At 51.4% G+C, this 16,587-nt stretch overlaps 1 protein-coding gene across 9 annotated transcripts in view; it reads right to left on the bottom strand.

The window, feature by feature from the left end:
- Positions 1 to 16,587, bottom strand: part of PAX5 (paired box 5) — a 188,117-nt gene that overhangs the window by 170,525 nt on the left and 1,005 nt on the right. For 7 of the 9 annotated variants that reach the window (XM_019729111.3, XM_019729113.3, XM_019729118.3 and 4 more), the window contains exon 2: positions 4,124 to 4,289. In XM_019729111.3, coding sequence (XP_019584670.1) covers positions 4,124 to 4,289 — 166 coding nt within the window. Of the gene's footprint in view, positions 1 to 4,123; positions 4,290 to 10,056; positions 11,843 to 16,587 lie in introns of those variants that run through there. The other 2 variants (XM_019729110.3, XM_019729119.3) reach the window with 2 other exon arrangements.

The following is a 16,587-nucleotide window of genomic DNA, read 5'->3' as shown; positions in this document are numbered from 1 at the left end:
AAAACGACTTGATTCCTTTTCGGAGTCTGAGCCTTGACTGGATGTCTCTCTCAATATTTACAGAGGAATTCTTGACTTCCTCTTGCAAAGGAGATTATCTTGCAGTTGAAATGTCTTTTGAACCAAAAGGACATTTTAGAAATGACTGGTAATTTTCAAGCCTAACAAGAGTTTATAATTGATAAGGGAAAGAGGTGATCCTCTCATGAGATGGGTGGGAAAGGTTACCCAGAACGATGGCTGCTTACATTGAAAGAGATGCTGAAATTCGCAGCCTGAGTAAGTCTGGGTAGGGCCAACTTAGTGAATATTCTATAAATGGATGAAATGATTTGGGAGCGATAATGTGGAAGTAGAAATTCTACTTTTCATTGGAAAGAGTGAGTCAAATTGGGACCATAAGGCAAAACTCAACCTATTCTCCCTCTTCCTATAATTGCTGAAAATGTGTTGTTGGTCACAAACAGCTTTTTAGAAATATCTAAGAAAATACTTTTTTGCCAGAAGTCTAGAAAAGTACCTAAATCAAGGCACCCAATAATCTCTGCAGCCTCCAAACATTCTTTCAATTTTACAAGATAAAGTCATTCGTTAATATCAATGCAACAACTCATTTATTTCAGCGCAGTGCTCTAGAGTTTACAGACTTCTTCCTTGATTTATCTTGATCCTCACACCAATCCTGAGAGTCCAGTAGGGTTTTGTAGAAAGGGAACCCGATGATGAGAAGATTAACTGACTTGCACAACTCCCTTCTAGAAGTTAAGGGCAACACCAGCTTTCAACGCTGACTCTGAATCCAGTGCTCCTCCCACTAAATCAAACTACTGCTTTGGTGGTAAAAAGTTAAGCAATGATAATAATAATAATAATCCCTTGCAATTGTAGAGCACTTTACTGTCTACCAGGAATTTTAATAAGCATTTTTTTTTCATTCACTCGCTGCACCAATAGTCACCGAGTACCTGTTAGAACGGGTGTTATAGACACACAGACAACCCTATGTTGGATACTCAAAATATGTTCGTTGAATGGGACCACAGTGTTCCAGCAACAACTGTGAAGGTGTAGCAGGATGAAGCGCCCCTCCACCGCCAGCACTTGCCCTGCTTGCATGGCTGGGGGTGACAGCACCCAAGACTCTCCACCCATCCCACCTGAGCAGTGCCACCCACAGGAGGCTATGCTCTTGACAGGAGAGGTTTCTGTCTTCCTTTTGACTGACACATGGGTCAGGCACTCAGAAGGCAACCCTGACATTTCAGGAAACCCTAGCTGGCAACTGTGTCAAGTGAGGATTCAGACTAAATAACTACCCTTTCATCTTAGCGAAACAGAAATGCATCCCTTTGGCTTGCGCACAACAGATGAACGGCAGACCAACAGCAGCCACCAATACAGAGTTTAGTTCAGTGCAAAGAGCATTAGTTTGGGAGTAAAGAGGTGTAGATGCCAATCAGTGGCTCTGACACTAACTCGCTGTGTGACCTTGGTCAACTCCCTTAGCCTCTCTGGGCCTCAGTTATTCCATTTGTGTAATAAGTGGAGGATATTTGCTCTGCCTGCCTTGCAGGGCTGTTGTGAAGACAGAAATGCAGAAGGGTGAAGAAAAAGCTTTGCAAAACATAAAGAGCGCGTGTTGTGGATTAAAATCCTCTGAGTGTTTATTACTGTGTAACATGCCACCCAATTCCAAATGGCCTGAACCTCCCAGACAGGCTCTAGTGAAAGAAGACAACAGCCAGTCTTTCTGGGTGGATTTAAATGGGCCTCACATGCCACCAGGCTGTGCCTCTCAAGCCCCTCCGGAGCCTTTAGCTCTGCGGACTGAATGCCCACACTCCTGGCAGACCGCCACCTTCCCAAGATGACGGGAGTCTCTGCCAGCCCCAGGGACTCTGCCTGCCTTGCCATGCAGCCTCTGAAAACCATGGCCACCACACACCACACACTCTCTACAATCTGTCACCCCATGTGCACCCATCAAATTCTTCAGTGACCAAAAAAAAAACACACAAATCAGTGGATGGAACAGCCCAGTTCAGAAATTCCCAGTCACACTGTTTTAGGTCTGAACTTGTTTCTTAAAAGGCAGTTCTAATTAGAGTGACATTTTGTCCACTGTGGTTCTTAGTTATGAAAATAATGAGCTATGAAATTCCAATTTATTGTTGACAACTTAAATGGCCAGGCACCGGAGCGGCGTGTAACTTCCGAGTGCCATTCTACCTAGTGACAAATCTATTCTGGGCTGTGGGAGGCGGCCAGCTGGGCCGGAGAAGGTCCCTGTCCCCTTCAGTCTCCAGGGGAGATCTGGAGGGTTCCTGAGCACCCAACCCAGCATGGAGGTATCACCTCTGAGAAGGGCTCAGCATTTTGCCCTGAGACGATTTCAAATAGCAAGCAAAATGTCGGCTTAGCAAAGATGTCTCAGCAAAAACAAAGGAAGAGCCTTCTTTTCTCTCTCTCTTTCTCTCTCTCCCCCTCGGTACAAGGAAGAAGCTTCCCAAAAAGATCTCTAAGATCCATTTGGCTCTCGGAGTCTGACGCTGAGATAGTCTAAAATATTTCCCTTCTCTCTCTCTTTCTCTTTGTATCTTGTCTTCATTTCTCTTTGTTTCTCTTTTTAAAAATCAATTATTCCTTTTCGCTTTGTTTTCCTTTCTTCCTTCTTTCTCTTTTCTCTATCTCTGTCTCCTCTATTTTCTTCTTCTACTCTCACTCTCATCCTCCGTCCAACAAAACCACCATCTAATAAGAACACCACGCTGACGTCCTGCCTTCCTCCTTGAACTCTGGCTGGGGCTCGTTTGCGTCTGAGTGCTAAACAGGACGGGAGCCCACAGCCTCCACCGCCAAGGTGACCTGAGACAGGCAGGGGAATGAGAAATAAACACCGGGATCAAGGTCCCTAAAGGGGCTGCCAGACCTCTGGCCCTGAAACTTCTTCCCTTGGCCTCCAGCAAGGCTCCCCAAGGTTAGAAACTGGTATTCCCTCCATCTGAGAGAATTTCTTTAATTCCAGCACATGGAAGGGAAAGAGCAAGCAGAAAGTCACGATGTCACTGACATGCTTCAAAAATATTTCTTTTCTATTCAGGCATCTGTTCTCAAACCATAATGTGAGCTACAGGACAAAGGTTATTCTCTGACCCAGAGAGAGAAATCCTGAGAGAGCATTAAACAGCTAAACCCGAGACCGCTCATGGCTGCCAGGGCAGACCTATGACAACTTCACATGCCTGGAAACAAACCTGTGGCTTTGGTTTGGGAGGATGGTGAGGTGTGCATGGTCTGGGAATCCTTAAGCCCTCTTCCCTGCCTGAGTACTGACTGGCTGGCTGGACCCGGGTCAGTCACTTCTCTCTAGGTTTGTTTCCTCCTCTCGAAACTGCTTCTCTGGATGGTGCTGAGGTTCACCCGAGAAAATCAACAGGAGTGCTAAAAGCTGCACAGCCCTCTGGGAGAATCAGCATTGTTAGTATTTTGCTTGCAGCAAATCGCCAGGTCAAGTGGCAACTTTCAAATGTCAGACTGGAGAGTTAGTGTTTCTTTGAGTGTTGTTTTTTTTTTTTTTTCCTCTCTAATTTAATAGATACTTAGGATGCCTGTCACTACAAAGGAAACAAAACAGAAGGAAAATACTGCAGCCCAACATAATAAGGTTGATGACAACCCAAAAACTGATAATGACAGCTGACTTTTAAAAATGGTACATGCATTTGGAAAACATTAAAATGAAACATTGGATTCTGGTAATTTTGGTGATTTTAACTTGTGGATTTTCTACCTAGCCCCGCTCAGGCCCTGGGCTCACCTGAGATGTATAGAGGAATCTCCCAAGAACCTCTTACTCTTGGGTTCTTTGGAATAATTCACCAGGCTCTCAGAAAACATGTCATCCCTCCCGACTAAGTCCGCATTCCACATGCCACTGGGGTTTCCCAGGGCTACTTTGAATTGAACAGCCTCGAAAGGACTTTGCAAACTCTACAGTGCTATGCGTGTGGGCAAACTGCCATCATGATTCTCACTAGGACACTGGCACGTTTGGACAGCCGCTGGGTCGTGTTTGAGGTCGTTATTTGAAAACTCAAGGGAAGCCTGGAGCTCCTGCCTTTACCTGCCAAGGATTTTGCTGACACAACCATGGCTGACCCGAAGCTGCCTGGAGATATCGCACGGCCTGACACCTTGATGAGCAAGTTCCACTATCCTTTGGCGGACTACATCCGGAAGTGGCCGTCCGTTCACAAAAACCCCCCCAAGCTGATTCACGCCTCCATGTCCTGAAACAGATCAGAAACAAAAGGCAAAGGAAAGGGTGGTTAGAACCAGTCACATAGAAGGTAAAGCACGTTGCTAGTACCCAGAGCCCCTCAGATCAGAAACGGCTGCAGGCTAGATGTCTGGAACCTGAAGTCTAACCATGTAGACCACATGAGCACCTCGGGTTACTTTTTAGAATTAACTTCAGCCTTTGTCCATCTTCAGCCAGTCAATTGGGCTACGGAGGGCAAGCATCCCATATTACGTTTCCTTTATACTAGCATTTTCCTTGTAATTTCTTTTTTAACAATGGAATATGTGAAGACCTCAGTCTATACTAGGGACACAATTTATTACATACGTGATGCTGAGGTGTAAGGGAGACCCTCAGGAGAAAAGACATTTGAAAATACATCAAATTTAAAGAGATTGTTTAAAAACGAAACTCTTTTCCTTTTAACAAATATCTTTAAAAGTGAAAGGGTCCACTCCAAAAAACTTCAGGGGAAAATAAATGTTTTTTTTAAACCAGCGATCTGATTAAGAGCTAAAGACTTTAAAAATTTTTTAGACTAGTATCTGCAGAGACAAAACCCAACGACGGCCTAGACAAAAATGTTTTCTTTAAGAAAGTGAGGTCCATACCTCAATAAAGCTGGTAAAAAAAATAAACAAAAAAGGTGAGGCTGTTATGCATATTTGACCCCTGCACCTTCTCAGATCACACAAAAGAAATGCGTCAGAGGATCACATTCCACTCTACTGCACCAGAACTTATTATAAAGGAGTTTTCCTAAAATATTTGGAGTGTTTTGCAATTGACAAGCAGCTTTAAGTTGGTTCAGGGGCAATAAAGAAGCCGGAGAGGGCTTCTGAGTCCCAGGTTTTTCAAGGGTTCTGGGACACATTTTAAGTAAAAAAGAGGCTAGGAAAGTATCCACCCAATAAGCTCCCTTCTCTTACATCAAGGTCCATCTGGAGGGAAACAGGATCCGAGTAAATGAAGAGCCAAAAACCAGTAAACACAGGGTGATCCAGTGTAGCAACGTCATTGACCTTGTAGCTGCTAATCAGCCACTAATATTGCTGAGGACTGTCAGAAGCCAAAGCGAAGGCTTTACCAATGCTACTGGCAGCTCAGAGGCCAAGGAGGAGGAACTCTCCTGAACTTGAACTTGCCTGGGACTGGCCTGTACCAGGGAAGTCAGGGCATCTCAGAGGACACACACATACACACACACACACACACATACACACACTGCAACTCTAAAACATAAAAGAGCTACCTCTTCTCAGCTCTCCCCTCCACCCCAGCACTCAACTACTATGAAGATTCACGAACAACATCTGAAATGAAGGGGGGAAAGGCACCCATTACATAGCCTAGTTCCTAAAAACTGCCAAAGAAATTCATTCATTTCCCATGAGAGTCCCAATTGAATATTTCCCCAAATTTCCAAGCTCAGGCTGATTTCAAGGGAAAACACAGTTTTGAAGATAATGACAGTACTTCATTCGAATTCTAAGCTAGAATTTCTGATTTTCAAAATGAGCTTTGATCGGTTTTGGTTGTTCTAAACCACTCCAGATGTAAGAAAAAGGAAAACCATCCCTAACAGGATTTTGCAGTTAGAAATACCACTGCATAGATCACCTAAAAGAGAAAGACTGCAGCCACCCCTATTCAAGGGCCTTATGAAGGCTTTGTTCTAGGGTTGGAGGCACCTAATAAAAATGAGTTGTATGGATCTCTCAAGAACAGGCTGTATTTAAGAAGAAAGTAAATTCAAAATTGGTACAATCTCATCAGAAAGGACAAAAAGGAAGCTAAAAGCACCCAGCACATTTGTAAGATAGTCCAAGCACTGTGGCCCATCTGCAATAGTCTATTCCCTATACCAAAGGCAATTAAACTTTCTGCCCAAAATACAGTGGCAACCTTCGGAGGACTCAAATTCCAAGAGCAGTTCTACAGGACATTTGTGAGTTTTGGGGGCCATTGTATCATGGAAAAAACGTCAAGGGTTGGACACTCAAGGTGTCCCCCACAAACCTTCAAACCGTCTGCTCCTGACCACAAAGACTATGCTACCAATACTCTTGCAGAGTCTGATCCACATGTCCACGGCTGACACAAGACCCAGGGTGACCTCGGAGCCCCTGGAAAGGCCTCCAAACCCACTTGGTCCAGACATAGTCCTAGCTAATAGAGCATTGTGAGGGTGGTGGGGAGGTGATTTACAATTGTGGTCTGAGATGGCAATGTCTCCCAGTTACCCTGAGACTGGAAAGAAGTGAAACTGTATGCCTGAGAGAGGGGAGGCAGGGTGGGGAAATAAAATAGGAAAAGTGAGGTGTGAGGGGAAGGGTGCAAAGAGTAGGAATTAAATGAGCCAGACAGCAAGAAAAGGGAATCTGAAAGGTAAGCCTCACATTAGAAAAGCAGAGGAGGAGAAAAAGGAATGGATCAGCCACAACAAGCGAAGAAAAGAAAGGTCAGTGTGGTACACAGTGGAGGGCAAGGAGACCAGAAGAGAAAATGGAGGAAGCCCAGTAAGGGGGCAGCAGGAGGACAGGGGACTTGTATGGAGGGAGACCTTTGTTTTTTGGAACCCCAGCTCAAGCCCTGCATTTCCTCTGAGACACCCAAGTCCCAGCCTCTACTTCCTGTGGACTCCAGCTGAGTGACAGTTCATCCCTTGGAGGGTACCGGGGGGTTGGGGGGAGACAGGCTCAGCTACACTTTTCAGGGCCAAGTAGAATGTACAGGAGAGACTGACTAAAAGACAGATGGAAACAAATCAAGGCGAAGACCAGGAAACAGACACAGATACAAGGGAAACACAGCCCCGCCCCCACAGGACTGACAGAAAAGGTTTGGAGGGAGAAGGGTTGAATTGCAGATGCCCCTTGGGCCTTTGTGGCTCTGGTCTGGAAGGGCCAGCCTCCACAGATGCTTCTCAGGCCCTAATACGGACATGCTGCCCACCAAGGGCCCTGTCCACACCCTGGGGTGGGCATAGAGTCTTGGGGAGAGGATGTCTGCTGACTCAGCCACAGATTGAACTCCAGGACTTACAGGGTCATTGAAATTCCTCCTAGTGTCACTGGAGAGGATGAACGAAGGGACACAGAGACGTGCCAACAGGAACACAGGGAAAGAGCCGAGATGAAATTTTCTTAATGGACTCTCTAAATGATAGACAGGTGCTGATACACATGGACAGTTGGGCCATAGATACAGATATAGTAAAACCAGACAGAGTGCCTTGCACATTGTATGTGTATATCCACCCAGACAGTCCACTGTCCTCTCTGGAACCTGAGTCCCTCCCTCTCCTCTTCTGTGAATTCCTGAAGAGCCAAGAACCAGCTCCAGCTTTGCCCAGGTGAACTTCCTCTCAGTCCTTTTGTCTCTCTGACCTCAATATTATACCCTGTAAAATGGGCATAACAAAAGGTCTAGATAACACTCAGGTAGGAGACTATAAAAGTATTTTATAACTGTTAACCATACCTGTGGTGGGGAAATGTCTGGGGAGGGAGGTAGGAGACCATTGTGCTGATGAAAGTGATGAGTCTGGAATAGCAGCAGGTAGGAGCAGAGGAAGTCCATTTCCTGGCAGTGCCTCCCCATCCCCCCACAGAAGCTGTCCTGCTCCAATGGGGGAGGGGGGTGTCAGGGGAAGAAACTGACTAGGGCCAGGAAGGAAAATGAGATGAGACTTGGTCCTTGCCCCTATTGCCCTAACGAACTCTAAGGATCTACTGTACACCCCACCCCCAATCGCCAACCAATTGAGGCCCCAGAGCCGGCCTACATTGTGCAAGCAAATAGCTTTGGGTGACAGAACGAAAGGCACTTCCACAGAAGCCAGATCTGGAAGCTGGGCTGGCTGGGGCCCAGCCTCACGGTACTGGCCCTGAGCTTAGAAATGGGAGGAGGGAGCATTTCTCAAGGAGGGGGCAGATGAAGTCTGGGAGGACGAGGGACAGAGACAGAGACAGAGGGTAGCAGCACCTGGAAGGAGCTGCCTTCTCCATCCTCATGCACAGCTGGGGGACCACGGGGTCTGATACTATCTCCCCAAGGGCTTGGGCAAGACCTTTAGGGCGCCTCTCTGCGCAGAAAGAGGCAGTGAGGGTCTGTGGATTTCCACCGGCGAAGAGAGAAGCAAGCGCAGGGGCCAGCCCTCCCCATTTTGCCCACCCCCCAATTGCTCTTTGGTTGAGCTAAGGGCTTGCCTACCTCTCAGAGTATTGACCCCAACTCGTTTGTTTTCTGGCTCACTCTGCGAGATCAGAGCCTGCCCCGAACCCAGCTCAAGTGTGCACAGGAGATGACTGCCGAGGGCGCTGGGGTCACTGTGGAATGGAAACCGTTTTGGCACAGGCCCCAGACGAGAAGGAATCGTTTGGGCTGGGACCGTAGCGAGCGGCTTTTCTGCGCAAACCTCCGCACCGCTTTGGTGGATTACCTCCTACTCGGGAAATTGACACAAAGAGAAAGTGACCTGCCGGCAGCCAGCTCTGGCCGCCTGGATCAGCATTTCTCTGCCTACTAGGTCACTGGGCCCTCCGGGTAAAAAACGGACAAATTCGCCCAAGAAAGCTCGCCTTCTCTGCAGCCGGGTCTCTGCTGCCTTTGTTAAATAGGGGACCCACAGCTGGGTAAGCAGGATCCTGGGCTATCTGAGAAGAACCTGTCTTGGGGAGGACTCCCAGCTGGGGATCAATGCTATGACCTGCGGTCCGTGGGGACCGGAGCTGGGCACCCGGCTGGACGCCGCCGAAGACTGGCGCCTTGCTCCGGCCCAGCTCTGCAGTGCGCAGAAGGGAAACACGATTCGTTCCACTTGGTATTTCCTTGAAATCTCCGAATCTAATCCGGCGCTAACTCACCGTGAGAGGAACGCTCGTCTCACAGAAGGCTGTGCTAAAGGGTGAACTGGAAGATCCCGCGGGTCAGGCAGCCGGCCGGCCGACCTCGCCCGCGCCCAAAATGACCCTTCCGTCTCCTACACACGCGGCGCATTTCAGAAGGCTGGGGCGCCTGTATAGTGACTAATTGGCTTCTTCTTCTTGATTTTTTTGGGGGGTGGGGGAAGCAGTCATCATAAGGCAAGCGCCCTGCAGAGAGGGACGGGATGGTGTCTTTAAGGGTCTGTGTATGAAGTGGCGGATTCTAAGCAGAAGCTCAGCTCAGGAACCTCTACTTCGTAGATTTTTCTAATCACACTCCTTAACTCCAGGACGCCTTTGGAGCTCTGAACCTAGTGTCCTTGCTTACCTCTCAACCTCTTCCTTCACACATACAAGCACACAGGCAATGGTTGGGGCCCCACTTTCCCTCCAAGCCCGTCTAGATCAGCCCACGGCTGAAAAGGAGCTATAAGGGTTGGGTAGTGGGGCGCTGTCTGACACACTGAACCTTTTGCTACAACTTCGTACCCTCCAACTAACTAGCCCGGTCGGAGCCCTCTCCAGGTCCCAGCCAGGATTCTCCCAGCACGCTGAGATATCGCTGCCGGAGCCCCCGAAAGGCTGCAGCTCGCTGCCTACATTACGCGTTGGTGGAGGCGGGATTCTCGGTGCCAGGTGCTCTGGGCCTGGGCGACCAGGCACGTTGTTCCACATCCCCTGCCTGGAAGCCCTGCACTTTGCAAACTTGACTGCTCCGCTAACGAAGTCCTGGGTCCTCCCAGCCTTAGTACCTGCCCGGCAGTCCGGCACCCCCAACCCCGTCCCGCTCGGAGAGTGAGAGAGGAGAGCTCGCCGCCTACTTACTATGCATGGATGCAAACGGGTCGTGCTTACAGTGTATTTCCATCGGTGCGCTCCAGACTGCAGGCCGGCCCACGCCGCCGCCTCCCCGCGCCAACGGGCTGCCCAGCGCGGCTACGGAGCCGCGCCGCCAGGCCAGGCACTGGGCTCAGAAAACACTGCTGGAGCTTCGGGGTCTCTCTCAGAGCCGCCCTGCCGGAGATCGCGTAGAGCTGCGCCTAGAGGCGGGAAACCGCGCTAGTGCAGTCCGACTGGCAGCGAGGCGCCCAACTCCTGGTGGCTTCCCTCCCGGGCTGACTCAGGCGGCAGCTCCGGACCTGGCCCGGAGTGGCTGCGGCCAAGGCGCTCGCAGCTTCGGTGGCATAGCGTAGGGGCCTGCTTCCAGGAGGGCTAGGAACCCCTGGCCTCCGGTAGGAGCGGCTTTGAGGAGGCCTGCGGGACTCACGGCCCTGGGCTTCACTCAGGGGGTAGCGAGGCCCGCTGGCTGCCAGGCTGGTTCCGCGGCCTCGCTGCCTGTGGCGTCTCTCCTCGACCTGCCGGTCTCCACCGGATCCTTTCTCTCTCTGCTTCTCTGAGTCTCTGGGGCTCGGACTTGCAGCCTCAGCCTCTCTTCACCCTGCTCTCCCACGTCTCGGATGAAGTTGCTAAGAACTTCCTCTCTGCGGTGCTGGGGCCCAGGTGGTTTCGCAGACTCTTCCGCCACTGACGTTGGGGCTGAAACTCCGGAGTCCCCCGGAGCTTGCAACCCTCACACCCCCGGACTCACTGTCTTCAAAGTTCCCGCTGCTCCCCCATCGTTAGGGCCAGGAATGGGGACAACAGCGATAGTCTCCTCCTCGCCTGAGTATCTGCCTCACGCCCACCAACTCTTCGAGCCCTGCTGTCCTCTCTCGGGGGTCTGGTTCTACTGTCTTTCATTCAGTTGCCTCTTCCGGGACGGCCGCCGCGCCTGCCCCAGGCGTGGAGCGAGGGACAGACGAGAGAGCGGAAGGTCCCCTCCACCAAGGCCGCCGGGACTGCTGGTGCTTAGATGGAGCTGCTGTCGGCTTTACCCGCGTTGCCGCCACCGGCGCCCGCGCTAGCCCTCCGCCTGTTCGGCGCGCACAGTGCGCCACCGCGCCGCCCCGGAGCCGCTTTCAGGACCCGCTGCGTGTGGACAGCGCCGCCCGGGGCTCAGCCTCCCTCCGGGCGGGGGCGGGGCGGGGGCTAACATGCCAATCACGTTTCATCAAGCCAATCGGAGCCGTGGCAGCCGGCCCTGGCCCGAGACACCGCCCCATTGGCTGAGCAACTGGCGGGCTCCGCCTGATTAGAGGATACCTGGGCAATAGGAGAGAATGGGAGGCGGGGCCCAAGCGGCGGCGCCACGTTCATTGACAAACGCGCGGCGCGAAGGCCTAGTGAAGCGCGGATGGACGGAGGGGGGAGGGGATCCACATAGTGCCCGGAGAGTCCTGCAGCAGGTCCCGCGGGAACCTGGCCTCCCCGCCGCGGCGTTGAGACCTTGGGATGCCTAGAAGGATTGCGGACAGCCGAGGCGTGGTGGAGGGGCGGAATAGCCTCCAGAAAATACATGCACACACGCAGCGGTTGTTGGAGGAAGACATGGAGCGCAGTAGAGATACGGCTTTCAATCTAAGCCTCATCAGACTCGCAATGTGCGCCCGTTCTGTCCTCAGTTTCCTCTTCGGTAAAATGGGCAGAGTTGGCTTACATAGTCTTTAATGAAAGCTCCTTTCAGTGGAAACATTTCATAATTGAATCAAGAGCCTAAGTCGCTGCCCTGCCACCTCCTCGTCCACCACCCTCCCTCATTTTACCCCAGGGCCTACAACTCTAAGATAACCGAATGGCAGAGATGTTGAGGTGAAAGAAATCTCACATTCCTTTAAAGTTAATAACCAGGGTGCTCCTAGGGGAGGGAGCTATCTGAGGCTTTGGATCCGGTTGTCCAAGCACTGAGCCCTGAGCCCCTTTCCAGCCTAGACACTTGGGGGGGATAGTGATGCACGCAGCCGAAGGCTTCTATCCACAGGGGCAATTCCGCATCTGGCGCATGGCCTCTTGGGAGCTGAACGAACCCAGTGGTGCCCAGTGTTAAATGAGGGTCCTGAAGCAGGCGGGTGTGAGGGCGCATTCTATCTGCAAGGCCGCGCCAAGCCACGGCCAGGCGTGCTACCTACCATGCTGCAGCTTTCAGCTGTTGAGAAAACCCGACCTCCCCTCTCCGGCGAAGTTATTACTGCTTTTAAGACAAAATGGGTGGAATTTATAGTAGAACCCTCCTGGTCCAGAAATGCAGGGTTTTTGTCCAGCGAGTCTCAGTTTCTGGTGCGGGGAAGGAGGGGAGGCCCTGCGACCACAATCAAAGGAACTGGTCTTTGAAAAGGAAGCATAGGACAGCCAGTCTACACACAGGAGGCAATAATTCTGTGAGCGGTTAATGTCTAGCAGAGACATTGAAGACTCTCCTGCCCCAGCAGCTCATGGTCCCAAGTCCCATCATTTCGAATTCATAAGCGATGATCCTCTAATGTTAAATATAAATCCACCAAAACAATGGCTCTGAGATGCCTGATCCAGGTTCCGGCTTGTAAGGAGGGCAGGGCACATGTTGACCCTGGGAGGATTCCCGGGCCATTCTCTGCTTCAGCCTCCTCTCTCTCTACTTCTGCCCCATTTCTCACTCCCCTACACTGGGTCGGTCCTCAGGCCCACCTTCTGTTCCTGTCCCAGACCCAGCTGCCCCGGAACGGTAGATAAGTTTCCGGCCTGACACGGTCCCCACCCCCTCCAGGGCACAGCTGCGGGGAAACCGCCTCAGGCGGGCCTCTGGGGGCCCAGCAGGCTGCCCTGAGCCCTGGGGGGGGGGGGGGTTGGAGGCGGCGTTATTTCTCCTTTGTCTGGAACCCCGCCTGTCCTCATCTTCACACCCCCACCCCGCCCGCCCGCCTTGGAGCAGCGAGATCGCAACTGCGAAGAAGGACCAGGATAAGTTAGGGTTCCCGCGCTCTCTCCACCGGTGGCGCGCGGTGGATTGGAAGTGGCTAGATTTCAACGTGGCGTCTCTGCGTTTCCACCTGAGACTCAGGAGTGTGGGGACGCCCTGAGGGACGCCGTCAGTGACATCTCCACCTCCAGCCCCGCTCATTGAGTTCAGGGCTGGAAACTCAGATTCTAAAATCTTTGAACTCAAAAGGCCCCGAGGCTAAGCTTTCCCCATTTTACAGATACGGAACCTGAGGCCGAGCAGGAATGTGACTTCTCTAAGGTCACATAGCAAGTCTGGACTAGAGGAAAGGCAGTGAGCCTGTAACCTCTTTCTCAGAAACGCCTCTCCAGAGCCACTCTTGGGATGGAGGGGTGGGGTGGGGGAGGGTATGCTACTAAATCAAAGAACCCAGCTAGGATATGCCCTCACAAACGGGTTTTCCTTCCTATACTTGTGCGGCTCGGACAGAATTCCCGGGGGGCGCTCCGGGTGGGATGGAACAGCAGATATCCGAATAGGAATAGCTCAGACTCCCATTTCCCACAGAAGGTGTTCGGCTTCAGGACGGCGTTGGGCTCCCTAACCTGTGCGTCGAGCAACCCCCTTTGGCACAGTACGCTGCCCAGGGCAGAAGGAGCTTCCCTCTGGGTCGAGGGTAATTCACTGCCTCCGGAGCGGGCCGGCCCCCAGAAACTTTTAATGCCAAGAGGCGCCACCAGACCTGATATCCTGGCCACCAAACCTAGCCTTACAGGCCACCAAACGGCGGCCCAGAGAAGTTACGCGACTAGTCCGAGATTACACAATGATTCCTTGACCAAGCCGGGCTTCTACCGCTCAGTCCGGTCTCGGGAACCTCACGAGCCCAAGAATCTGAGTCCAGGAGAATGACGAGCTGAGAGCTGGTCTCGACAGCGTTGTGCTGAAAGCGGTGGGGCCTCGCTCTGCGCAACAGTCGCGTGGTTTCCTTCCCCCAGCAGCACGACTTTGGGCCGGGCCCCGTGCTAAGTGCTAGAGACCAGGAAGGGAAACCCTCCGGGCAGAAACTCAATTTATGTAAATCGAATTGCCTTTGAAAGTTTTGCTATTGAGAGAAAGCCCATTGAGAATAATGTTTAAGGAGCTAAAACACCTTCAGAGAAGCGTCCACCTCGGTTTTCAGCCACAGAACTTGGCTTCACTCGGAACACACTACCTCCCGTCTCCCGTCTCGCTACTCCAAGTCAGTCTCTCCATCGCCCAGCGGCTCCGGGGGGTTGGGGCTGCAATAGAGCTCTGTAGGCCTGAGATCGACTCCTGCAGCCCAAGTCCAGCCTATTTCCCTGCTCTTGCTTGGGGCAAAGCGAGGCATACAGGGCTCAGATTCGTTGCTCAGTTCGGGGAAAGTTGAAGGTGACACAGCCATCACTGTCCTAACTCGGTGGGTCCTCTCTAATTCTCATTTTAAAAGCATCAAAGAGAGAAAGAAATTGATCCGAGGTTACACAACTAGTGGGCTCAGAGCCGATTCCTGCGCCTGGATTAGGGGTCTGTTCTGCCTGGCCCGGGTCTGTTTGTAGGAATCATTGAAATGGGTGATAAAAGGGAAGAATTTAACCAGATTTGTCTTTGTCAGAGTTTGTTATCATTACCAGTTCACCCCAAAGGCCAGGGACTACCTTTCTATCTCTCAAAGACTTTAGGCAGGGGACCCCTTCTCCTAGGGCTCAGCTTCCCCATGTGTCTAATGGGGAGGAGAATTCCTAAGATGAGGCCTCCCAAGGTTTTGGAAAATGAAGATTCATGGGTAGCGAATAGTGTTAGTTCATCAGGCTCATTCTAGAGCTGGTGGTCTGGATGCCATTGCCTAGTCAGAAAGTGTTCAGCCTACCCTGGTCTCCCTGGCCTTGGGACTCCTTAACTCCCACTGCAGCTAGTTTCCCCAATAGTAGTTTTTCTCCAAGGGGGGCCATGGTGGAGGGTGGGGTTCTGTCTCCTCTCAGCTGGAATGAGAAGTCTAATGGCAGAGAAGTGGCCTTCCAATCCTACTCCACCCATACCTCCTGCTGTATCATCTCAGTAAGTCTCTGCCTCTCTCTGGACCTCAGTTTTTCCTTTTTGGTAAGAGGATCCTTAAGAGGCTCCTGCTCAGGGCTGACCTCACCGAATCTTGGGCTTAGAGCTACAAAGGCATACACATCTTCCCCATTGTGCAGATGGGGAAACTGAGCTCAAGCAATGAAATGGAATACAGTTATGAAGAAAGGAAAGGGAATTCAAGCAGCCCATAAAAGGCCTCAAAGTTAGGAGAGGGAAGAAGCCCATGCAAAAGCCCCAAAACCAGACTTGGATGCCCCCAGCCTGGCCAGCTTCTTGGCTCTCTCCTCTTCCCCAGCCGGGGCTCAGGCTGGTGCAGACAGGCAGAAGTGCAGTGTCACCTGAGATGTCTGCACTTTCCCAGACAGACTGGCCCTTACCCTGACCGGCTTGAAGAGGGGGCGTGGCTTTTCAGATTTTTAGACTCTGGCCTGCCTTGGGCCCCCCAGCCCCACCCAGGCCCGCCCCACTGAGGGATGAAATGCTTTATTGATTAAACGATTATTCAGGTGATTGAACTAATCAAAGAGCTCATCGACCGCCTTGAATTACATTCTTCATAGACTGCTTGTCGGAAAGGCAGCCAGGCCAGCCACGTAGACCCTCTCCTGGACCCTCATAAGCCCCTGACCCATTCTCAATCATACACAATCCCTAGTCCAGGTACAGGCACCTCTGGCAGTCCCACTACTGAGAGACCCACTGGCCAAGAGGGGAAGAGTGAGGATGGAGCAGAGGGCATTTCCAGGTTTCCCTTCCTACACCCTCAGCGTGGGGAATTCTCTTCAATTCTGCCTCTTTCACCTCTGCCCTAATGTCTTAGTTACAATTTTGGAAACACATCTAAGCCATGGGAATTGTCCTGGGTTTAGGGTATAAATTCACCCCTCTCTTTCTGCTTTCTGACCTACATTTGGGCTTATATTTGGGTAGAGAAGCGGGCTCACTGATGCACAGGAATGGGGGTTAGGAGAGTTCCTGCCAGTGACAGGAGTGTTTGGATGGGGGTTAGCATATTTGGCCTAAAGAGTAAATGAGGATTTTACCTCGGGGCAAACAGAGGCCTTCTGCTGTCTGCCATCTCCTTTCAGATATAAACCCACCTTACTCTACTCACACCCTGGGCCGGTAGGAGGCATACAGTGCCCTGTGCCAGAAAGGCCTGTGTACATACAGACACCAGAACTGGATGCCCAGGCAAGGCACACATGTCCACCCACTTGTGCTCTCCTCCATTGGAGCGGCAACCACAAGACAAAACCTGAGCACACAGTACACACACACACACACACACACACACACACACACACACGAGTCAGAGCCTTGTTTAGGTGAAAGTGAAGGCAGGCTGGGGGTCCCTAGAAACGTCTGTTCTAACCTATAGGCTGACTGCTCTTACCTGCCAAGGAGACCCATTTATACAAATGGTAGACTCAACAGTGCCCGCAGAGAGAAGCAGTGCCCAT

This window comes from Rhinolophus sinicus, chromosome 16 (genome assembly GCF_057876585.1).
Source record: "Rhinolophus sinicus isolate RSI-liver-muscle chromosome 16, RSI-T2T, whole genome shotgun sequence".
In the NCBI taxonomy this organism is placed as follows: Eukaryota; Metazoa; Chordata; class Mammalia; order Chiroptera; family Rhinolophidae; genus Rhinolophus; species Rhinolophus sinicus.
Note: the sequence above shows the minus strand (reverse complement) of the source record. Positions and strands in the feature narration are given on the sequence as shown.